General features: G+C 42.3%; 2 protein-coding genes across 3 annotated transcripts in view; one reads left to right on the top strand and one right to left on the bottom strand.

Annotated features, from left to right (window-relative positions):
* Positions 1-24,254, bottom strand: part of LOC126174829 (probable DNA-directed RNA polymerases I and III subunit RPAC2) — a 49,034-nt gene extending 24,780 nt beyond the window's left edge. The window contains exons 1-2 of one of the 2 annotated variants that reach the window (XM_049921209.1): positions 24,006-24,254; positions 23,837-23,937 (exon numbers count right to left, since the gene is read on the bottom strand). In XM_049921209.1, the coding sequence (XP_049777166.1) occupies positions 23,837-23,937; positions 24,006-24,107 (203 nt within the window). In that variant the 5' untranslated portion in view covers positions 24,108-24,254. The remainder of the gene's footprint in view (positions 1-23,836; positions 23,938-24,005) is intronic. The other variant, XM_049921208.1, reaches the window with a different exon arrangement.
* A 6-nt stretch (positions 24,255-24,260) lies between these two features.
* Positions 24,261-25,721, top strand: LOC126174828 (glucose-induced degradation protein 8 homolog). The gene is made up of 2 exons (XM_049921207.1): positions 24,261-24,409; positions 24,524-25,721. The coding sequence occupies exon 2, from the start codon at positions 24,543-24,545 to the stop codon at positions 25,230-25,232; it is 690 nt and encodes a 229-aa protein (XP_049777164.1). The 5' UTR covers positions 24,261-24,409; positions 24,524-24,542; the 3' UTR covers positions 25,233-25,721.
* Positions 25,722-26,018: the final 297 nt, after the last annotated feature.

Raw genomic sequence — 26,018 nt, 5'->3', positions numbered from 1 at the left:
TTCGGCCTAGGTGTGAACCTTGGAGGTATACATGAATGGACCTGGAGTATAAGTGGTAAAGGCAAGGACTCCACTTCAGACAGAAGAGATCGAATGCAAACCACAACCTTAAACCCTGACCTGGGTCTCCAATGCAGGAGAAGCGATGTGGATGGGAAAAGAAGACGGTAATTCTGATGCTCAGAACTACGAATGTGTGCAACATAACTGGCAAGCAGTTGTGCATGCCTGACGACTCCAGCCTCCACCAGGACGCTGGTCACCGGACTCGTCCTAAAAGCTCCTGTTGCCATCCAAACGCCACAGTGGTGCACTGGGTCAAGTAAAAGCAATGCTGAGGATGCCACCGAACCATAAACGAGACTCCCATAGTCTGGTCACCGGACTTGTCGTAATACCTCCTGTTGCCAGTCGAACGCCACAGTGATGCGCTGGAAAGAGTAAACATAATGCTGAGGACGCTGACGAACCATAAACCAGACTCCCATACTCAAGGCGAGATTGAACAAGGGCTCTGTAGAGCTGCAGCAGAGTAGAGCAATCTGCACCCCAGTTGGTGTTGCTCAGGCAGCGGAGAGCACTGACGTGCTGCCAGCACTCCCTCTTAAGCTGACGAATGTGAGGTAGCCAAGACAATATGGTGTCTAAAACCAGTCCTAAGAATCGATATGTCTCCAATACAGTGAGTGGACCATCATTAAGGTTCTGGATGAACAGTACAACACCGACAGAAGTGCAGGACATACGACTTCGCAACTGAAAACTGGAAGCCATGGGCTAGATCCCATGACTGCACCTTAAGAATGGCTCCCTGAAGGCGCCGCTCAGCAACACCAGTACTGGAGGAGCAATACAAAAAGCAGAAGTCATCTGCATACAGAGAAGGGGAGACCGACGGCCCTACAGCTGCTGCTAGGCCGTTAATGGCCACTAAAAATAGAGATACACCCAATACAGAGTCCTGTGGAACACCATTCTCCTGAGTACAGGGGGAACTGTGGGAAGCACCAACTTGGACATGGAAAGTGTGGAGCGACAGGAAGTTTTGGATAAAAATCAGGAGCGGGTCCCGGAGACACCACTCATACAATGTGGCAAGGATATGATGTCGCTAGTTTGTGTCGCATGCCAAAAAAGACAGCAATGGCGTCTGGAAAAGGCTGTTCAGATGGCAGACTCGAAGGACACAAGATTATCAGTGGTAGAGCGACCCTGACATGGAGCCAGTAGGCCACAAGACTCCAGGACCCATCCCAACCACCGACACACCATACGTTCCAGCAGCTTGCAGAGAACGTTGGTGAGGCTGATGGGCCAATAGCTATCCACATCAAGCAGATATTTACTGGGTTTTAGCACCGAAATGATGGCACTCTCCCGCCATTGCAACAGAAAGACGCTGTCGCACCAGATCTGGTTGAAGATGACGAGGAGATGTCCCTTGTAGTCAGACGAGAGATGTTTAAACATCTGACTATGGGTCCGATCTGGCCCAGGAGCTGTGTCGTGGCAATGTGCATGGGCACTGAAGAGCTCCCATTCTGTAAATGGTGCGTTACAGGGTTCACTGTGGCATGTAGTGAACGAGTGGACGTTTCTTTCCATCTGCTGTTTGAGGGTGCAAAAGGCTGGGGATAAGTTCTCCGACGCAGAGGCTCGAGCATAATGCTCAACATAGCGCTCAGCAAAGTGCTCGGCAATCACGTTTGTGATGGTAGAGAACACGCCATTGACGTTAACGCCAGGGACACCTGTACCCAAAAAGACGTTTGATCTTCATCCAGACTTGGGAAAATGACATATGGCACCCATTGGTCAACACTTACCTCTCCCAACACTCCCGTTTCCGTCATTTTATAAGCAGGTGAACGCGGGCACGGAGCTGCTTAAAGGCTATTAGGTGCCCTAGGGGAAGGGTGCTGCTTACGTCGCTGTAGAGCTCGCCGATGCTCTTTAATTGCCTCAGTGACTTCCGGCGACGACCAAAGGACTGTCTTTCACCAGGGGCACCCTTGAGAACAAGGTCATCATGTGCTCTCCAGTGGACAGATGGGAGCAGACCTGGGTTGCAAATTGATAAATCAATGGCCGAATAAGTGCCCTGAGCCACACCGAAATGTGTTGGGCCATCTTTAAGAGGTAGAGGTCGAGTAGAGACAGGGAAGTTTCAATATCTCTACCTCGGCCAGTAAGCACAGTGCCACCTCACAAGGGGTTATGGGCATTAGTATCTCCCAAAAGTAGGAAAGGTTTAGGGAGTTGAGCAATTAGTGCAGCCAATGCATTCAGGGGTGGTGCACCATCTGGAGGAAGATATATGTTGCAGACAGTTATTTCCTGGGTCATCCTTATCCTGACAGCGACTGCTTCAAGAGGGGTTTGAAGGGGCACAGGTTCACTGCATTGAGTTCAGGACATAGACACAAACTCCACCTGACACACTATTGTAGTTGCTACGGTTCTTGTAATGTCCCCTATAGCCACGAAGGGCAGGGGTCCGCGTTGCCGGGAACCAGGTTTCCTGGAGGGAAATGCAGAAAGCAGGTGTGAAGCTTAACATTTGCCACAGCTCAGCCATGTGGTGTAAAAAACCGCAGCAAGTCCACAAGAGGATGACATCATCATGAGGCTAGGAAGGCATGAAGCATGCAAGGAGGCAGGTTTCGCCTCAAGGTCACCTGCTGCCACTGATTGAGTATTTGTATCTAATCTTAATGTGGATGAGGCATCAGTGAGATCCAGGTCATCAGGGGACACTGAGATCTCCACCTCATCCGCGGGTGCAGAATTGGTAGGGAGTGGTGGTGTTGGGGCCACTGGAAGATCCTTTTTCTTAGCAGACTTCTTTGTTTGCTCACCCTCTTGCTTCATTTTAGGGGCTTGCTGGGAGGACTTATCTGAAGTAGCTTCAGGCACAGAGGAAGAACGTTAAGCTCTTCGTCCCGCAGCTTTTGGCTCCTTTGGCCACTGGCGAGTGTCTGTTTTGGCATTATTGGAGACGTTGGGAGAGAGGGTCCCAAGGGACCCCTTCTACTCGAGAGGAACCGGAGTAGGCTGTTGCTTCTCCGGATGGGGGAGGAGGGGACCGAGGTCCCCTGTGTTTGGGGGCGCCTAGCTCTCGAAGTAGGTACTTTGAGAGCAATGTAAGGAAATTTTTCCACTACCACCAAGGGGGCAGATGTATTCTGGATGCCCAGAGAGCCCACTGTTCGTGGCACGCAGCGCAGTAAGACTTTTACTTGCGATGGCACAGATAATGTAGCTGCAGCGTATATGGACGTCAACCGAATGGGGTGTAATTGTTCAATTTTACCTTTAGCCTCTTGATAAGTCAACCGGTCCAGGGTCTTTTACTCCACGATTTTCCACTGCTTTTGGAGTACTGTGCCGTCTGGCGAGCAGGGGGAGTGCTGCTCTCCGCAATTGATCCAAGTGGGAGGAGGCGCATAGGGAGTATCTGGATGCAGTGGACGTCCACAGTCTTGACAAACAGTGCAGTGGGAAGACATGTGCCCGAATTTCCAACACTTAAAGCACCGCATACAGGGAGGGACATATGGTTTAACATCACAGCAGTAAACCATCACCTTGACCTTTTCAGACAATGAATCACCCTCAAAGGCCAAGATGAAGGCACCAGTAGCAACCCTGTTGTCTTTGGATCCCCTGTAAATGCGCCGAATGAAATGAACACCCTGCCGTTCTAGATTGGTGCGGAGCTCATCATCAGACTGCATGAGGAGGTCGTGATGGAAAATAATCCCTTGTACCATGTTGAGGCTTTTATGGGGAGTGACAGAAACAGGAATATCACCCAGCCGGTCACAAGCAAGTAACTCCTGGGACTGGGCTGGGGATACTGTCTGAATCAAGACTGCACCGCTTCTCATCTTGGACAATGCTGTTGCTTCCCCAAACTTATCCTCAAGATGTTCAACAAAAAATTGAGGCTTCATAGGTAGAAAGGAGACCCCGTCCATTCTGCTACAGACTAAATATTGAAGCCAATCTTCTTTCTGTAGCCCTAAATTCCTCCCATGGTGTAGCGACGGACCGTATGGTCACCTGCAAGATATGACTTAGTCCGCTTCATTGCGGGTCATCTGCCCTGATGCCACCCACTCCGATCAGGGGCTCTCCCCACGGGCACCACCCAGACACAGCAAAGGCCACCTGGCATGATGGCCATTGCCAGGAGTCCTGATGCCCCAGGAAGACAGGCATCTACTCATTGGCATACGTGGGGAGTTCACAGCTCTGGCATCAGCAGTGCGATACCTGTGTTGTCAGGAGGGCTCCCCCCAAATGGGTACATGTTGGACCCACCACAACGGACTGACTATGATGCTGGATACTGGGTGCAGGGAAATCCAATACTGTCATGGGGACAAAAGAGGACAGGAGACAACAGAAGACGATGACACACCCCGGAAAGTGTCCTCGCCCAAATGGTTGAATTGCAGGTGGAGATGCAAAGCCATGACAAGAGATTCAGATCAAATCGAAGGGCACTGTAGATAACTCATGCACCACATAAGGCGTCCTCCTTTATATGGCCTGCACTTCTGTAGAATTCGGAAAGTGGCAGGTCAAACAGTAAAATAGGGTCTGAGCTTAGAGAGCCGGAAAGTGTGAGGCTCCTTTTAGTCACCTCTTACGACAGGCAGGGATACCTTAGGCCTATTCTAACGCCGGGACCTTCAGTGGCACAGGGTGGGGGTTGATAAGGGAGTGAGACAGGGTTGTAGCAGTTCCCATATGTTATTAATTTCTACATTAATCAAGCACTAAAGAATACCGTGGAGAAGTTTAAGAAGGAAATTAAAGGTAGGGCGGGAAAAAAAATCAGGAAAATAAAACAAGGATAATGGAACACGAAGGAAGCAGCTACTCCGGTAGCAGAGTACTTGTGGAGTGCACATTAGGGTTTTCTAGGCTAGAAAGTAGTTTGAGGTTCTATGATGAACACTCACGAGTTGATACACAGCAAAGGATGTCAGACTGCATTCGGAGTAGAAACACTTCAACTGTCAAACTTTTATCAGTAAACTGTCTAAGTATTTGTACCATAGTTCCCGAATTTACTGCCCTCCAGGGAAGCTCTCCCACCCGAATTAGTCTTGGGACCGACAGCTGGCTGAAACCCAAAATGGAAAGCTGAGATATTTAGCGAGTTGTGGAATGTATATCAGAAATTTTAGTTTTAATAATTAACAGCCTCAGTTCCACCGTTTACCTAGAATTTACCTAGGTTTCAGTCGGGATAACCCAACCTTCTTCAGAATAACAGTAGCTATCATTTGTCCATAGTGGACATCGTCACGCTAATTAATATTTGCACAGTTACTGACAGGGCCGCGGAATGATGAAGATATTTAAGTATAGCAGAAAGACGGATTAGAGGTCATAGGAGGGGGAGTGTTCACTGCAGTGGACAAGATTGTTCTGTCTATTCTGTCTATTGAGGTAATTTGGTTGCGTATAACAAGTTAATTGTTGGATGCTTTTACCGGACACCCAATTCTACTGTGACAGTTCTAGTCATTCAAAGAAAGTTTACGGCAGTAGTGCGTAAATACCCAGATTGTGTAATACTAGCTGGAGGTGACTTTACCCTACCAAGCACAGACTGAGATGTCTATGGATTCATTGTGGGGTAGGGGAGGGGACGGGGAGGTTACAGCCAGACAGTCGTGAGAAATATTTTTGAACACATTTTCTGAAAACTGTCTTAAGCAGATAGCTCGGCAGCCCACACACAATGCACAATGGAAATAACTTAGATCTTGAAGCTACAAATCTTATCCAAAATGTCAGTATAGAAATGGGGATTAGTGATCATGATATCATTATAGCAACTACAGTTATGAAAGTTAACAAATCAGTGAAGAAGGCTAGGATAATGTTCCTGCTGGATATAGCAGATAAGCAGTTGTTATCATCTCACTTAGATTGAATTAATGTCACTTAGTACCAGTAAGCTGAACATAGAGGGATTATGAGCAAAGTGCCTAGTAAGTGAATAAAGGATGGATAAGACCCAGCACGGTTTAATAACAAAATTCCGAAGATGCTAAGGAAGCACAGGCTGTTGCACTCTCGGATCAAAAGACAACGTACAAATGACCACAAGTAAAGGTTAAATGTTTGGAAAATTGTGGTAATATCTTCTTAAGGGACCAAACTGCTGAGGACATCGGTCCCTAAGCTTACACGCTACTTAAACTAACTTACACTAAGGACAACACACACATCCATGCCTGAGGGAGAATTCGAACCTACGGCAGGTGGGGGTGGGGATAGCCATGAGAACCATGATACGATGCCTCAGACAGTGTGGCTACCCCGCGTGATCCAAGTGAAGGTTAGTAGAGATTCTTACATCTGTGAAAAGATCTATGCGCGAAGTATAGAACTATCACAGTCATACTATAGCAAAACATCTGGCAGAGAACCAGAGAAAATTCTGGTCCTACATAAAATTGCTAGACAAGTCTAAGCCTTCCAATCAGTCTGTTGTTGACCAGTCTGGTGTGGCAGCTGAAAGTAACAAAACGAAAGTCGAAGTTTTAAATACTGCATTCAAAAAATCTTTCGCAGAGAAGAATCGTATAAACATACCGTTATTTGACCATTGGACAGACTCTCGTATGGACGACACAGTAATAAGCAACACTGTCGTAGAGAAACAACTGAAAGATTTGAAAGCAAATAAATCACCAGGTCTGGATGAAAACCCAATTCAGTTTTACGAAAGAGTACTCTATGGTGATGGCCCCTTAACTAGATTGCATTTCTCAAGAACCTTTTGCCCAGTGCAAAGTAAAAAGTGACTGGAAAAAATGCAGGTGAATCCAGTACATAAAAAAGTTAAAGGAACAGACCCAAAAATTACAGACCAATATCCCTACCTGTAGTTTGCTGCAGAATCCTGGAACATATTCTCAGTTCAAATACAATAAACTTTCATCATACTGAGAAGCTTATGTCAACGAATCAGCATGGTTTTAGAAAGCATTGATCATGTGAAACTCAGGTTGCCCTTTTCTCACATGATATACTGAGAACAATGGATGAAGGACAAGAGGAAAATTCCAGATTTCCGCAAAGCATTTGACACGGTGCCCTACTGCAGGCTGTTAACGAAGGTATGAGCATATGGAATAAGTTCACAGATATGGGAGTGGCTCAATGACTTCGTAAGTAATAGAACGCATTATGTTGCCCTCAACGGCGAGTGTTCATCAGAGACAAGGGTATCGTCAGGAGCGCCCCAGGGAAGTGTGGTAGGACAACTGTTGTTTCCTATGTACGTAAATGATGTGGCGGACGGGGTGGGCAGCTATCTGCAGTAGTTTGCTGATGATGCAGTGGTGTACGATAAGGTGTCAAAGTTGAGTGACTGTCGGAAGCTATGTAAGGTGACTTAGACAAAATTTCTAATTGGTGTAATGAATGAAAGCTGGTTCTAAATACAGAAAAATGTACGTTGATTCAGATGAGTGGGGCAAACAAACCCATAATGTTCTGATACAGCATTAGTAGCTTCCTGCTTGACACGGTCACATCATTTAAATATCTGGACATAATGTTGCAAAGTGATACAAAATGGAATGAGCATCCAAGGACTGTGGTAGGAAAGGCAAATGGTCGACTTCGGTTTATTGGGAGAATTCTAGGAAAGTGTGGTTCGTCAGTAAAGGAGAGCACATATAGGATGACAATGTGACTTATTCTTAAGTACTATTCGAGTGTATGGGATCCATACCAGGTCAGAATAAAGAAAGACATCAAAGCAATTCAGAAGCTGGCTGCTAGATTTGTTACTGGTAGGTTTGAACAACATGCAAGTGTTACAGGGATGCTTCAAGAACTCAAATGGAAATTCCTCAAGGGAAGGCAACATTCTTTTTGAAGAACTCTATTGAGACAATTTAGAAAACCTTCATCTGAAGCTGACTGCCGAATGAGTCTACTGCTGTAACAGACTTTGTGTTAAGGACCAAAAAAGATAAGACACAAGAAATTAAGGCTCATATGGAGGCATATAGACAATTATTTTTCCCTCTATTCATTTGCCATTGGAACGGGAAAGGAAATTATTAATAGTGAGGTTTTAAATTGTAAGACATTTCCAGGGGCAGATGTGGACTCTGACCACAATCTATTGGTTATGACCTGTAGATTGAAAATGAAGAAACTGCAAAAAGGTGGGTACAGAGTTTCAGGGAGAGCATAAGGGAACAATTGACAGCAATGGGGGAAAGAAATACAGTAGAAGAAGAATGGGTAGCTTTGAGGGATGAAGTAGCGAAGGCAGCAGAAGATCAAGTAGGTAAAAAGACGAGGGCTAGTAGAAATCCTTGGGTAACAGAAGAAATATTGAATTTAATTGATGAAAGGAGAAAAAATAAAAATGCAGTAAATGAAGCAAGCAAAAAGGAATACAAACGTCTCAAAAATGAGATCGACAGGAAGTGCAAAATGGCTAAGCAGGGATGGCTAGATGACAAATGTAAGGATGTAGAGGCCTATCTCACTAGGGGTAAGATAGATACTGCCTACAGGAAAATAAAAGAGACCTTTGGAGATAAGAGAATGACTTGTATGAATATCAAGAGCTCAGATGGAAACCCAGTTCTAAGCAAAGAAGGAAAAGTAGAAAGGTGGAAGGAGTATATAGAGGGTCTATACAAGGGCAATGTACTTGAGGACAATATTATGGAAATGGAAGAGGATGCAGATGAAGATGAAATTGGAAATATGATACTGCGTGAAGAGTTTGACAGAGCACTGAAAGACCTGAGTCGAAACAAGGCCCCGGAAGTAGACAACATTCCATTGGGACTACTGACGGCCTTGGGATAGTCAGTCCAGACAAAACTCTACCATCTGGTGAGCAAGATGTATGAGACAGGCGAAATACCCTCACACTTCGAGAAGAATATAATAATTCCAATCCCAAAGAAAGCAGGTGTTGACAGATGTGAAAATTACCGAACTATCAGTTTAATAAGTCACAGCTGCAGAATACTAACATGAATTCTTTACAGACGAATGAAAAAACTAGTAGAAGCCAACCTCGGGGAAGATCAGTTTGGATTCCGTAGAAACACTAACACGTGAGGCAATACTGACCTTACGACTTATCTTAGAAGAAAGATTAAGGAAAGGCAAACCTACGTTTCTAGCATTTGTAGACTTAGAGAAAGCTTTTGACAATGTTGACTGGAATACTCTCTTTCAAATTCTAAAGGTGGCAGGGGTAAAATACAGGGAGCGAAAGGCTATTTATAATTTATACAGAAACCAGATGGCAGTTATAAGAGTCGAGGGACATGAAAGGGAAACAGTGGTTGGGAAGGGAGTAAGACAGGGTTGTAGCCTCTCCCCGATGTTGTTCAATCTGTATATTGAGCAAGCAGTAAAGGAAACAAAAGAAAAATTCGGAGTAGGTATTAAAATTCATGGAGAAGAAATAAAAAGTTTGAGGTTCGCCGATGACATTGTATTTCTGTCAGAGACAGCAAAGGACTTGGAAGAGCAGTTGAATGGAATGGACAGTGTCTTGAAAGGAGGATATAAGATGAACATCAACAAAAGCAAAATGAGGATAATGGAATGTAGTCGAATTAAGTCGGGTGACGCTGAGGGAATTAGATTACGAAATGAGGCACTTAAAGTAGTAAAGGAGTTTTGCTATTTGGGGAGCAAAATAACTGATGATGGTCGAAGTACAGAGGATATAAAAAGTAGGCTGGCAATGGCAAGGAAAGCATTTCTGAAGAAGAGAAATTTGTTAACATCCAGTATTGATTTAAGTGTCAGGAAGTCATTTCTGGAAGTATTCGTATGGAGTGTAGCCATGTATGGAAGTGAAACATGGACAATAAATAGTTTGGACAAGAAGAGAATAGAAGCTTTCAAAATGTGGTGCTACAGAAGAATGCTGAAGATTAGATGGGTAGATCACATAACTAATGAGGAAGTATTGAATAGGATTGGGGAGAAGAGAAGTTTGTGGCACAACTTGACCAGAAGAAGGGATCGGTTGGTAGGACATGTTCTGAGGCATCAAGCGATCACAAATTTAGTATTGGAGGGCAGCGTGGAGGGTAAAAATCGTAGAGGGAGACCAAGAGATGAATACACTAAGCAGATTCAGAAGGATGTAGGTTGCAGTAGGTACTGGGAGATGAAAAAGCTTGCACAGGATAGAGTAGCATGGAGAGCTGCATCAAACCAGTCTCAGGACTGAAGACCACAACAACAACAACAACAACAACAACAACATGGGTACCCTCTGCCACACACACACTATATACTGGCTTGCAAAGTACTGATTTAGATGTAGAATGTAGTCCAATTAAGTCAGTCGATGCTGACAGAATTAGATTACAGTGAACCCATGTCAAGCTAAGGGGCCCCCACTGAAGCAATTCAGATTTTGCTCAAATTTGGTGGGACAGTTTGCTGAACAACAAAAGGAAGATTTACAAATTTCTAGTTCCCAAATTTTAAAGCTTTGTGAGTGGGAGGGTCTTCAGTGATGGGTGCAAAAATGTCTGACGTTTCAAAAGTTTTAGCCATATACAAAGTGCTGTAATTCAGTGGATAATTGTGCTAAAGCTGCAAACTTGCCAAGACAGCTCAATAGTTCCCAGTGTGGACATTGTGTACAGTTTTATGTCATTTGGTTCAGTATTTTTGCTCCAACTGCAACACAAAGTTGTCGATAAATTTTGTGTGATACAATTTCTTTTTATTTAGTTGGTTTGCAAAATTTCTCCTTCTGTGATCTTATTACCTAGTAGCTTGTTTATAAAACTTGTGAATTTTATCACTTCTTTGGTTCAAAGATTTTGAAAGAGAGAGAGAATGTGTTGAAGTTACCTACAAAGAAATTTGCTGCCAAAGTAAGTGACTTTTGAACATTTGTACCTCGGAATGGATATCTGATCCCTACTTGCTTTGATGATTACTTGAAAGAGGATCTCTTTCTCTACAAAATATCACAGTTTTATGAATGCTTTTCCCGCAACTCCAGCGTCAGCTAGGACCATATACATATGTAACCACTTTATGTACTGATATTTTGGATGGACTTTTTACTTAGCAAACATTGTTTGCTTTGAGAATGGGCATAGCCCCAAACTGGTCACCAACTAAATAAACATCCAATTTAGATGCAACTCTGGCTGCCTCATTTCTCATCACAAAACTTTTTTCTTTGATGGTCTACAATTATTCAGTAAAGTTTCTCCAGAATATTGCTCAACTGTGTGGGGCCTGTACCAAATAGGACTAACAGGGGATATTAAAAAGATACACAGCAAGGTAGCATGAAAGGTCACAGACCTGTTTATGGGTGACAAAGAGCTATTCTAGGTGTGGTGGGCAAAGTGTCAGATGGAATGAACCCCATTTCATGATATTATTTTACCAAGTTATTACTTAGCACGAAAGGGCACAGACAGAGAATGCGTATCGGTGACACACAATATCATGTTGAAGAGTATGCTCTACATCAGTGATAGTCACAACCTGGTACCTAATGCACACTAGTGGGAATTCCAGCTTTCACGGTGGGCGGTGTTTGGTACTATTTTAAAACCTTTTCGTTAAGTTTACATAAAATTTTGGCATAAAGCAGACAATTATGACCCCTGGCCTTAATTTACATGGAGCTGAAAAAAGTCATGAGATACTTCCTAATATCACGTCGGACCTTCTTTTGCCTGGCACAGAGCAGTAACTTGTCATGGCACAGCCTCCCCAGCAGAAATACTGAGCTGTGATGCCTCTACAGTTGTCTATAATTGCAAAAATGTTGTAGGTGTCGGATTTTGTGTGTGAACTGACCTCTCAATTATGCCCCATAAATGTTCATGTCAGGCAATTTAAGTGGCCAAATCATTAGCTCAAACTGTCCAGAATGTTCTTCAAACCAATCATGAACACTAGTGGTATACTGACACGGTGCACTGTCACCCAGAAAATTTCCATCATAGTCTGGGAATATGAAGTCCATGAATGGCTGCAAATGGTCTCCAAGTAGCCAAACATAACCATTTCCAGTTAATGATCAGTTCAGTTAGACCAGAGGACCCAGTCCATTCCATGTAAACACAGCCCACACAATTATGGAGCCACCACAACCTTGCACAGTGCCTTGTTGACAACTTGTGTCCCTGGCTTTGTGAGGTCAGTGCCACACTCAAACCTTACCATCAGCTCTTAACTATTAAAATTGGGACTCATCTCACCAGGTCACAGTTTCCAGTCATCTAGAGTCCAACTGATACAGCCCAGGAGAGGCTCTGCAAGTGCTGTCATACTGTTAACATCGGCAGTTGTTTCAGTAGTCTGTTGCCATAGTTCATTAATGCCCAATTTTGCCGTACTGTCCTAACAGATACATCCATCATATGTCTCACATTGATGTCTCCGGTTATTTCACACAGTGCTGCTCACCTATTAGCAATGACAGCTCTACGCAAACACCACTGCTCTCAGTCATTAAGTGAAGGCTACTGGCCACTGTGTTGTCCATGGTGAGAGGTAATGCCTGAAATCCAGTACTCTCAGCACACTCTTGACACTGTGGATCTCAGTATACTGAATTCCCTGATGATTTCCGAAATGGAATGTCACACACATCTAGCACCAACTACCATTCTGCATTCAAAGTCTGTTAATTCCCGTTGTGGAGCCACACAAGCTCTCAGTTTTCAAATTTCATTCAGTGCAGTGCCCAACACTCTTTTCTTGTCATCCCATCCTGTAAGTCTCCCCCGACTCAGGATTCTGGGCGATTTCTCCATAATTCTCCCTGTTTCCTTAACCTCACCAATCCTTTTCCTTCATCCCTCCTTGCCCTTCAACCCTTCTGCTAGAAGAAGGAACCACTGGCTCCAAAAGCTTGCATATTTCTTTAAATTTTGAAAATGATGTTCTTTTGGCTGCCAAATGTTAAAGATTTTTCTCTTGAACAAAAGGAACTATTGTTGTGTCATTTTGGTTGCAAGTTCGGTTATGAATGTAAGATTTGTCTTCCTCATACAGTGATTTTGCTGACAAAATCTGAAACTGCAAATATAGTGTTGCAATCCTGATTTTTAATCTAGTTTACTGAACATATGAATCTTTCTGCTTGTTTTAGTTCTTTGCAATCATTGTTGTCACAACCACGTCATGATCACCGACAGCAGTTTCGATTTAGACATCCTCAAAGATATCAGATCTATTTGTTGCCATTCCATCCAATATATTTCCTTCACGAGTGGTGTTCCTCACTATCAGTTCTGGGTAGCTTTCAGAGAAAGAATTTAGTACAGTTTCACAGAATGTCTTAAAACTCCCACCACTAACAAAATTGTGATTTTTCCCAATTAACAGTTGGTCGATAAAGTCTCCACTGATGATTACAGTGTGAATGGGGAACTTACGTACCAACGAACTGAGACTTTCTATACAGTTTCCAGCAGTTAGCTGCAAAAAGCAGAAGACGTACTTTGTTGGTGCTGCACATTTTAGCAATTTAGACCGAGATAAACTCGGGCTGCAATGTTGTTCTTCAGCATGACAGTATAAAGTGTGCACAGAATCAGCTAAGTGAAAAATCCATGCAATACACACATTTATTTATATATAACACCTGACTTAGGAATTTTCCTTTGTGTGAGACCTTTGCGTGCTGATTTGAAGTTCTAAATTCGCATATTTTACTGTTAACATCATTTCTGCACGGTCTTTCATTGAGTGTATCAATACCTGTTTATGTTGTTATATACTGTGTAATTTCAAACAATCGCGAGTGCCGTTATAAACTCTCAGTGTTATTGTGAACTGTGGGCTTAAACTTAATTACGCTCTTAAAATTTTCAAGAACAGTAGGACTATGCTCATTCAGAACAATCTTTCTCTAATTTCATTGCACAATTAAGTGAAAACATAGGTTACTTTGAGATTTTTCGGATGCTCACAAAACTAGATTACCAATACATGTTTGTTTAGGATAAATAATTTATTTCTTAGGAAATCAACACTTGTGGTTTACAGTTCTGCCAAAGAATACGTCATAATTGAACTTCATTCTATATCAACTCAAATAACCTTTTCTTTTTGTGAGAATTTTTGGAAACAACCATTGTCCTCTGCAAAATCCATGAGCAATCTGTAGCAAATTGGCATTTGTGATTTAGTTATTGTAGCACATTTTCTCACTACCATATTTTGTTACACCTAGTTTTCCCTTACAGAGGAGTAGCCATATATACTATCTGCATGCATCGTAAATTAACTCTGTTTTTAAATTTGCTAACAACTACAATTAACATCAAAATGTTTTAGGAAACCAGTAGTCTTTACCACTGGTTTTTGTGCTGCCTTAGTAGAAATTTCGTTTTGCGTATTTGTTCCAATTCTTATAGGGAATTAGCGACTTTTTAACTCAACAAATTAAAGATAATTAGTTGGCATAATTAACAGTTATTTGCTAACTACCTTGTAATACACTGCACCAGCCAAAATGCAGCCCCACTGTGAATGCTGTTCTTGAACTTGACATTCATAAGCAGCTGGAAATCATCCTGACTACTGTCAAATGATTGGCAGCTGCTGCGAATTGGTGTGTTGGATGAGCTCTGGGGAGTGATATTTGTACCAGAGGTACCTCAGATACCATCTTCTCCCATGGATCCTATCTCCTCTGCAGAAAGCACAGGATCTGTCATTACTCATGCACTTGATTGTGAGTGATGTGCCAATGGTAGATCTAGGTGTCCTGTACAGGGTGGATGGAGACCACAGAAGACTCAGGGTGTTGTACCGGTCCCCCTAACCAACAAGTTTGAGGTGCTGTCTTTCACTGAAACTGAGCCAGTGACACTCACTTCACACGTTTCTCCAAAACGTGTTTTGTTCAGTGTCAGGAGGAAGCAAACGCAAAAGGGTAGGCATCTATTAATCATCTGCAGTTCAAATGTACAGCGGATGATAGTACCCCTTCGGGAAATGGTAGCAAGGGACAGGAAAGGACACCAGGTGCACTTAGTGTGTATGCCTGAGGGCCTCGTTCAACATGTCGAAGAGGCTATTCCAGCAGCCACTGAGGGAACAGGGGGGCAAACAAATGTAGACTGTGGCGCACGGTGGAACAAATGATGCTCTGAGGTCACTCTTGGGTCATTCCAATGACTGGCAGAGAAGGTTGAGAAGACTAGCCCTGCATATGAAGTTTCAATTAAGCTCACAATTTACAGCATTGTCCCCACAACTGATCATGGCTCTTTGATTCTGAGTCAAATGAAAGGACTGAACCAGATAATTTGAAGGTTCTGTGACAAGCCAGGCTGCGACTTCCTGGACTTGCGCCATAGGATTAAGAACTGTGGGGTCTCTCTAAATGGGTCAGGTGGGCACTACACATCAGAGAATGCTACTCAGGTAACTGACTGTGTGTGGGGGGCACACAAGATAACAATAGCTGTAGGAAACCCATAATTATCCGTGTAAGATCAAAAGAAGTACCTCCAACAGGTGAGAGCATTAAAATCCTAAAGCCTAGTTTAACGACGACATCGGGTTGCGCCACTCGTTGTGTGGAATGAGTTGCACGCCACCAGTATAAACTTCAGTTTTGTCGTTTTGAGGGTCCCTGAGCCGTATCTGAAACGAAAGTTTTGGCAGCTGTACATTGCACGAGTTGTGATGGAGTTAAATGCAAAACTTCCTGGCAGATTAAAACTGTGTGCTGGACCAAGACTCGAACTCGGGACCTTTGCCTTTCGCGGGCAAGTGCTCTACCAACTGAGCTACCCAAGCATGACTCACGCCCCGTCCTCACAGCTTTACTTCTGCCAGTACCTCGTCTCCTACCTTCCAAACTTTACAGAAGCTCTCCTGTGAACCTTGCAGAACTAGCACTCCTGAAAGAAAGGATATTGCGGAGACGTGGCTTAGCCACAGCCTGGAGGATGTTTCCAGAATGAGATTTTTCACTCTGCAGCGGAGTGTGCGCTGTTAAGTTTGGAAGGTAGGAGACAAGGTACCAGCAAAAGTAAAGCTGTGAGGATGGGGCGTGAGTCATGCTTGGGTAGCTCAGTTGGTGGAGCACTTGCCAGCAAAAGACAAAGGTCCCGAGTTTGATTCTCGGTCCGGCACACAGTTTTAATCTGCCAGGAAGTTTCATATCAGTGCACACTCCGCTGCAGAGTGAAAAATCTCGGTCTGGAGTTAAATGTAGTTGCGTGTAATCGCTGCATAAGAAAAAAATAAGAAACGTGTTTCGATTCACGACTGGATGAAGAACAGATGTTGCTCAGCATCCTTGCTGAAATAATTTATAATCACAAGAAGTTCTTCCAGTTATCTTAGAATGTCACCAGAACTGTTCACATTTCTTCTAAGTAGAGCTAATTATGTGATAAGGAGTAAAGAAACTGTAATGCATGAAGCACTGTTGCCAGAACTGAAATTATGTATCATATTGCATGCATTACAATCAAGAACACTCAGCATGTTATAAGATGCAGTTTTAGTTGGTAATAACACTTTTTCATTAACGCCAATAATTATTAACATTAACAGCAATAATTATTAACATTAACAGCAATAATTATTCGAAGCAGGCCACATTAAGAACAGAATGGTTTGCAAACTACCCTCTTGAAGACAGAGCTATACAGTGGCAATATTTCAAAATTCTAACATATGTGAATGGGGATCACTGCTGCAACGTGACTATTGAATAAAGAATACAACTTCTTGATTTGTGTAACCTTCCCTCTTGTCAACAATATTCCTTAACAAAGAGTCAGCCAACTCTAAGGATGGGATTTTAGTCTTGTAGACGAGATCATTGCCACATCTAGAATTACTTGCTTGTATTTTCCTTAATTCAGTTGTCATGTGCTCCTAACCCAATAAATTTTGCCCCGCAGCTCAGATACTGTCAAACCATCTACATTCGTGCTCATAAATTAAGGATAATTGCAGAACGTGGTCCCACACAACGTGGCACTACACAAAACTGGCGCTAATAGCATATGCACATAGGGAACACACACGACACAGATCTTTAAGTCCTCGGTATTGGTGATAAGTTGAGAAAACCGTCCCGAAACACATGTGCTACAAAACGGCACTGTTTCCTGCTCACGTAACCCGACATAAATATGGGATATGATGACTATGCACACGTACACAGGCCGTACAACGGGTTGGCATACTCTGGATCAGGTGGTCAAGCAGCTGCTGGGGTATAGCCTTCCATTCTTGCACCAGTGGCTATCCGAGCTCCTGAAGTGTCGCAGGGGTTTGAAGACGTGCAGCGATACGTCAACTGAGAGCATCCCAGACATGCTCGATGGAGTTTAGGTCTGGAGAACAGGCAGGCCACTCCATTCGCCTGATATCTTCTGTTTCAAGGTATTCCTAAATGATGGCAGCTCGGTGGGGGCACGTGTTATCATCCATCAGGAGAAAGGTGGGACCCACTGCACCCCTGAAAAGGCGGACATACCAGCAAAATGACGTCCCAATACACCTGACCTTTTACAGTTCCTCTGTCAAAAACATGCAGGGGTGTATGTGCACCAATCATAATCCCACCCCACACCATCATGCCCACCCCACACCATCAAACCATGCCCTCCATACAGGTCCCTTTCAAGGACATTAAGGGGTTGGTATCTGGTTCCTGGTTCACACCAGATGAAAACCCAGTGAGAATCACTGTTCAGTCTATACCTGGACTCGTCCATGAACATAACCTGGGATCACAGTTTCAATGACCATGTACTGTGTTCTTGACACCAGGCTTTACGAGCTCTCCTGTGACCAGAGGTCAGTGGAATGCAGCTTCCAGGTCTCTGGGCGAATAAATCATGTCTGTTCAGACGTCTGTAGACTGTGTGTCTGGAGACAACTGTTCTAGTGGCTGCGGTAAGGTCCCAAGCAAGGCTACCTGCAGTACTCCGTGACCGTCTGCGGATACTGATGGTGAGATATTGGTCTTCTTGTGGTGCTGAACACTGAGGACGTCCCATATTGAAGTGCCTGGACACATTTCCTGTCTGCTGGGATCATTGCCATAATCTTGAGATCACACTTTGTGGCACATGCAGGGCCCGTGCTGACCAGCCTCCAGTCGCCCTAGTATTCTAGCCCTCATAATGTCACCAATGTGTGTTCTTTGAGCCATTTTCAGCACACAGTCACCATTAGCACATCTGAAAACATCTGCACACTTATTCGCTGCACCGTACTCTGACATGCACCAACACACCTCTGCATATGTGGACTGCTGCCAGCACCAGCCTTTTCATCTCAGAGAAGCATTGCAACCGTGCGAAGACCGCAGGTCAAATGCACTGCATGGTCATACCCCGAGGTGATTTAAACCTGCAAACCACCCACCAGAGCATTTTTTCACCACGTATCAGCATTATCCTTAATTTATGAGCACGAGTGTATGTTCCGACCGCACATGATGGTCTCAGGAGCAGCAATATGTTGCTTATGTTTGTAATCAGCATCACTGAAATCCCACAAACACCTATGCAAAGCAAGGAGATCCAAAAAGTGAACATTATTCTCCATTCCCTACTTCATATTTCAGATCGTCTACACCCTACGAACATACATAGCCTCAAAACTCATGCAACTAGTGTCACCAAAGTTGGAACACGCCGAAAATGTTTAGTTTCACCAACCAATTGCGCAAATGCACAGCGAGCATGCTCAGTGGCCGGTAGCATAGTTGCCTGCAACCTAGTGTCATCATGTAAACTAGGCTTAATGGTAAATTGCCAAAGCATTTGCAACAAAGTGCCAAAGTTTGAAGCGCTCACAAAAACCAGTGAAGCTCACACAATACTAGGTACAGAAAGCTGGTTGAAACCTGAAACTGATAGCAGTGAGATTTTTGGGGAAAGTGCATATCAAAAAGATAGGCAAGTGGGAATTGGGGGGTGGTGTATTTGTTGCAGTTCACAAGAAACTCAAATCCGGTATGATAGATGTGGCGACTAAGGCAGTCGCGCAGCTGGCAGCTGCGATCAGCTTACAGAACGCAAGTATCAACAAGGTTTGCGTGGTGGCCACAAGGAGCGCTGACATGTAATTACTCCTTGCCGCAGCGTGTGAGCGTTCCATGACTTTTAAACTATGTGCTACGTTACAACTGTTCCATTGTTGATTTCATAGAACGTTTCTGGGGAGTTCTACCCAAGTTTTCTGTAACATTCCATTGGTCACTATTGTGTAATCACTGCCTATGTTATGTGTTCTTTCCTGAGTGATCTTCATTAAAAACATGATAAACATGATAAACAATAAGAACATGATAGTTAGTCGCAAGCCTAACGCACAGTGGGAATGCGACAGTAGAAATTGAAGCTGCGTGTGAGATAGTTTGGGCAACACTCAGTATGAGGGGTGAGCATAAAATGAAGCTGGATCCTTCTGTTGTCCACCAAACTCAAACTCATCTTCTGCTGTACCCAAAAACTTTAGAGAAAATGAGCAAATAGAAAGCTTAAAGTTTTTGTATTATTTATCTAAGATGTGATACAGTTGCAGTTCATGTCTTTTTGATAAAGCTTGTGAGTGCAGTGAAACAAAAAGTGACAAATTTGGAGAAAATCATGTACATCAGCTATGGGTCTGCAAATCAGTACAAATATTTCATCATCTATGCTACCACATCAAAGATTTTTGAATGAATGCTGACTGGAACTTTTTTGCACCCAGTCATGGAAAACCAGAATGTGAAGGAATCCTCATATCTTTGATTTACACAAATTCTGTGGACAAAGCTTGAATAAACTAAATTTTGTTGAGAGGGCTAAATTGAATCAACAAGAGCTTCTCAGGAAGAAAGGTTTTTCTTTGGCTTTGGAGTTGCCGGGACAAAAGAGACTAATCAGTTTAATCCAAATGATTTGTAAGTAATTCCCGGGGAAAGTTTGTCAGGGGATTTCTTCTCATTTGTTGCCAAAATATCAGAACAACCTGATGATGCTTCAGAATTTATAGTTTCAACAATGCAACTGGGACAGTACGTTACATATCTTTATGTACATATGTATGCATGTCTGATGGGTTGGCAAAGTTTGTGAAATTTCATTTGAGGAGAATGATGCACTTATAAATTTCATGCTATCTTGTGACCCATCAAGATCGTTTCACTGCCCAATTCGAAAAAATACACGAGGGATCCCAATCAACATATTATCACAAATCTACCAGCAACATCTACAACAGTGGGCCAGCAACACAGTTTTCCAGAATGAGTCAGTACTAAAGTTAATGAAAAATTTAAATTACTGCAAAATTAATGCTGGTTTTTTTAAGTACTGTTAGTATTCTGGCTTGCAAACTATACAGATATCCAAACAAAAGACATGGGTAGCTGCTAAATCCCCAAAAGCTCCAGAATCCGTTTTAGAAACACACACAAGACTCGGAAGCCTTTACTATGCAACACACTATAAACTAGCAGGCTTGGTAACCCGGAAAAAGTCCCTCCGCCTGTGGTCATCGGATGTGATGAAGATGCCGGGTTTTTACTAACAGGTAATGCACCAGTGCATGCATTTAATTATACTGTAGCTGATAGCTACTTTAAAAAAAAGAAAAAAACTTATGTTTCTGATACTACAAATAGTTAAGCTCCCCTTAAAAACGTGTAACACTGAATCACCCATTAGGGAATGAGGCACAAGGAATAATAGAAGTTTTTTGCTATTTGGACAGCAGAATAACTGATGACGGCCAAAGAAAAATGGATATAAAATGCTGACTTGCTACAGCATAAAAAGCATTTCTGAAAAAGTCATACTTTATTGACATCTAATATGAATGTACGTGTCAGGAAGTCTTTTCCGAAGGTATTTGTCTGGCGTGCATGAATTTCCAGAAGTGATTTGTGGACGATGAGCTTTCCATCGCTGTTACAGAAGAATTCGGTAGACTAGATGGGTAGATTGAGTGTTTAATGAGGAGCAACTGAGTCTAATTGAGGAAGAAAGAGATTTATGGCACAACTTGACTAAACTAGGGATCAGTTTTTTGGACACATCTTGCACAGTCTTATTTAAACCAATCCAATTTTGTATGTGTTTCATGTGATTAAAAGTGTCCGGACACCCCCAAAAATGTATGTTTTCATATTAAGTGCATTGTGCTGCCACCTACTGCCAGGTACTCCATATCAGCGATCTCAGTTGTCATTAGACATCGTGAGAGAGGAGAATGGGGTGCTCCACGGAACTCACATACTTCGAACATGGTCAGGTGATTGGGTGTCACTTGGGTCATGTGTGTGTACGCAAGATTTCCGCACTTCTAAACATCCCTACGTCCATTGTTTCCGATGTGATAGTGAAGTGGAAACATGAAGGGACACGTAAAGCACAAAAGCATGCAGGCCGACCTCGTCTGTTGATTGACAGACCACCGACAGTTGAAGTTGATTGTAATGTGTAATAGGCAGACATCTATCCAGACCTCCAGACCATCACTCATGATCCACTGCAAATACTATGACAGTTAGGCAGGAGGTGAGAAAACTTGGATTTCATGGTCGAGCGGCTGCTCATAAGCCACACATCACGCCGGTAATTGCCAAACGACGCCATGTTTGGCATAAGGAGCATAAACATTGGATGATTGAACTGCGGAAAAACATTGTGTGGGGTGTCAAATCACGGTACACAATGTGGTGATCCGATGGCAGGGTGTGGGTATGGTGAATGCCCGGTGAACATCATCTGCCAGTGTGTGTAATATCAACATTTGAATTTGGAGGGGCTTGCACCCTTTGTTGTTTTGCATGGCACTATCACAGCACAGGCCTACACTGATGTTTTACACACCTTCTTGCTTCCCACTGTTGAAGAGCAATTCAGGGATGGCGATTGCATCTTTCAACACGATCATAAGGCACGGCCTGTGGCAGAGTGGTTACACGACAGTAACATCCCTGTAATGGACTGGCCTGCACAGAGACCTGACCTGAATCCTATACAACACCTCTGGAATGTTTTGGAATGCCAACTTCGTGCCAGGCCACACCGACCAACATTGATACCTCTCCTCAGTGCAGCACTCTGTGAAGAATGGGCTGCCATTCCCCAAGAAACCTTCCAGCACCTGATAGAACATACGCCTGTGAGAGTGGAAGCTGTCATCAAGGCTAATGGTGGGCCAACACCATACTGAATCGATGGAAGATGCCACGAACTTTTAAGTTAGTTTCAGCTAGGTGACCAGACACTTTTGACCACATAGCATACATATATATTAAATCTTTAATGTTATGAAAAACAGATTGCTACTCAACCACATAGAGGAGTCATTAAGTTGCAGACGAGCACAATGAAAAGACTACTTAACATTTAAGTTTTGGTCAAAAGGTGATCTTTGGAAATAGAAAGCAAACACACATTCACACAAGTACAAATCGCACACACATGGCCACTGTCTCCTGTTGTGATCTGATTGTATGTACTTTCTATTTATGAAGAACGCCTTTTGGCCAAAATCTTAAATTTTAAGTAGTTTTTTCATTGTTTCTGTATGTGACTCAACATCTGCTCTATTCGTTTTCATAATATTATTATTAGCCCATCCTGGTTTTCCAGTGTTTGATTATGTTTTTAATGTGTCTGATATGTCCTAGTCTGTTGTGACAAATAAATAAATAAAAATAAATCAAGATCTGTAAATTTTACAAGTTAGCAACAACTTCTGCAGACAACAAAAATCATGTCAGAGGTCTTGCACACACATTCAGAAATAAAACATGAATGAAGAACTTGAGAACTGCTGTGTTGAGTTAAAGGAGCTAAACGACATAGGAGTTTCCATTTACAGTCTACCAGAAAAAGCTAGGCCTACAATTAAAATTCCTGCTTGGAAAATCTCAATGAACTCCAAAGAATGTAATAGCCACTGCATCCAATGTTATAAAAAATTCACTGACATAATAAAAAACTTTGGTTTCCAAACAAAAGTTCACAAAAGTCACTGGAGTAAATGTTGGTCAGTGACCTGTACTGATAAACAAATTGTGTGTCTGAAAATATTTATAAATTTTCCTTCGGTTTTGGAATCCCTGACCAGATCGTACTATGCAGTGAACTACCAAAAATTAAGCTTTGCATTAGTCCCCGAGATACAGTGCCAAAAATTATGATAAATTTTATCAAACAGAAGTTATTTAAAAAGTACTTCCAATGAAAAAATTCTGTTCTCTTCAGTAATAAGTTACGATGCTGAATGGCTTTTTGACAGCTGTATTTCAAGTTGCAGTAAATTTGTAATTGTTTCAAACAGGTCTCATGGGTTGTTCAATGACACTTTTACCCACAAATGGCAAACAATACGTTCTTTCTATAAGTACAAAAGCTGCGTGGTTCGTTTTCAATTACAATTAGGATTTTTAGCTAGCAGACACGAAATATCTAGGATTAAAGTAGATGATAACCTTACTGTAAACCCAGTAACAGTGCACTTTCGTGTCGGCAACTTCTACGATGCGTGCTCACGCAGCGGCAGAGCGACCGATATCGTAGATACACTTTAACAGGGTAACTTCGGCTTTCACAGTACATGCTCGAAATTTTGAATTAGTCTTAGTACAAAATAAAGTAATCAAACGACGCAATAGAGTGTTTTACAAGCTTTTTGGGGCTGCATTCCATGACTGCTTACGACGGCTCATACGAAATAATCTCATACAAAGTTAGTCTCGTACATCAGCATATAATAAAAGACGTTCTTCATGGCCTAATTGTTTATAAGCACCTACTACTTCTAACGTACTTACTATCTCACTATAATGCTCCTTAAAGCATTCCCGAATGTGTGGCCCTCGTCAGCAAACACAAACGTCCTGTTTCTCTCTTCCGTATCATCTTCTCCTGCAAGCTACATGAGTTTAACGTTACTTGCGAACGCAAAACAAAAATAATCATACCCAATATAACATACAATACCTCTGCGATTCTATCCATTTTTGCATTACAAAACCACTCGGTGTTTCCGAAGTCCGAACAGACGAACACCGATATTTCGAGTCTCACCCGCTTAAAAAACATATGAATATCGGCTTGTACCTCGTTTCGTACCACGCTAACTAAAATGAAAATATATATATTGTTAGTATTTTCCGTCACAGCTGAATAGTATCACCATTACACGTTCCTTCAGAATTAAAAAGAAAGTAAAGAAGTAGAAAAACTTATTTTCTGGAAATATTTTATATTAGACGAATCTTTGGCGTGCGCATAAAGTCGGTGACTAAATAATATGTGTGACAGTGGTGGTAAAGTTACGACAGCTGTTCAGTGTGTGATTTGGCTTGTTATTATGTGCGGTCAGTGTATCGTCATTGCGTCAGGTAATATTTGCATTTGAATTCAGAGGTAGCTTATAATAACAATAATTTACTGTGATAGTTGAATATTTGAAATTATTTGAAGGTATTTATGGATCTTTTCCTTTTTCTTGACAGCTGTAGCGTTGTGGACGAAATGAGCTACACAGAGAAACACGAAAACATTTCGAAGGACGACTGGATGGAGCATCTCGAAGGTGTTCATGTACAGCGTTCAGATATGAATAAGCTTATTATGAATTATTTGGTGACAGAAGGATTTAAGGAAGCAACTGAAAAATTCCAGCAGGAATCAGGCGTGAGTCCGTGTATGGATCTGGATTCTCTCGATGACAGAATACGAATACGTGATGCTATTCAGAGTGGCAGGATTCAGGAAGCTACGGCAATAGTGAACCAGCTGCATCCTGAGTTATTAGATAACGATAGGTATTTATATTTTCATCTTCAGCAGCTACATTTGACAGAACTGATTCGAAACGGAAAAGTTGAAGAAGCGCTCCATTTTGCTCAAGAACAGTTATCAGAAGCTGCAGAATCTGATCCTACAGTTTTAAATGAATTGGAAAGAACATTAGCCCTTCTGGCGTTTGAAGACCCCCATCAGTCACCATTTAGTGATTTGTTGCACCCTACACATAGACAAAAAGTCGCAAGTGAACTAAATGCCGCAATACTAAAAATGGAAAACAGAGAGTCTACAACTCCAAAGTTGTCAAATTTGTTAAAATTAATATTATGGGCACAAGATGAATTGGATAAGAAAAAGATTAAGTATCCGAAGATGACTTGCCTTGCCAATGCTGTAATTGAAGCACCAAAATGACAACAAATATCTCCCCCTCAAGAATCTATTGAAACTTCCAGTTTTTATCAAGGACAGTGAAACGTTCTTGAGGGATGTCAGTTTGCTAATAAACTGTAACGCCAGTTTCGACTTTCATTGTGGAGACATTTGTCCCACTGAGCAAATTTTGTAGAATCAGGTTGTGTATGTTATTTCTTGTTTTAGTGATGCATTAACGATTTACAGAAAAATGTACTAACTGTTTAAGCTGTGTTGAAAATGTGCGCATGCATTTGTGTTTTTTAGGCAGACAGTAAGTACTGAAACTTTTATTCAATTACAGGCATGTGGAAAGTAGTACTGTGCGTGCATATTTAAACTCTTAAAACCCTTATTGACATGTAACCATTTAAGGTGTTATATTTAAGGGCTTTTTCATTTATCATATAAATTTTTTCCATATAAACAAGAACAAAAGATTTTCTGTATTTTTACAAGTGTAATAAAATTTTATGCACTTTTCTCAAACTTTGTTTCACTAAGCATTGTACTTGGAATTCCTTTTCTTGTATGTGTAATGAGATTTTCAACTTAACACAATTATGATTTTTTATTGACTCCAGGCATGATAGCACAACAAATAAAAAGCATGTAGCTGTTGGTCAGTGAACAGGCTGTTTTTTGTGACCGAGAAAACAAAAGAATTGGTACTGTAGACAGAAAATGAACCCACTAATGGATAAGAAAGTTTACAGAAAAGCCAGTGTGGCTTGATTATTAGTACTGCCTGTATACATGAGTGTACTTCATAGTGTCATGCTTTGT

This window comes from Schistocerca cancellata, chromosome 3, assembly GCF_023864275.1.
Source record: "Schistocerca cancellata isolate TAMUIC-IGC-003103 chromosome 3, iqSchCanc2.1, whole genome shotgun sequence".
NCBI classification, from domain to species: domain Eukaryota; kingdom Metazoa; phylum Arthropoda; class Insecta; order Orthoptera; family Acrididae; genus Schistocerca; species Schistocerca cancellata.
This window is presented reverse-complemented; position numbering and strand designations above follow the sequence as displayed.

What these genes read in the sequence shown, in the direction of transcription:
- LOC126174828 (XM_049921207.1), top strand. Translation starts at nt 24,543, where the DNA reads ATGAGCTACACAGAGAAACACGAAAACATTTCGAAGGACGACTGGATG.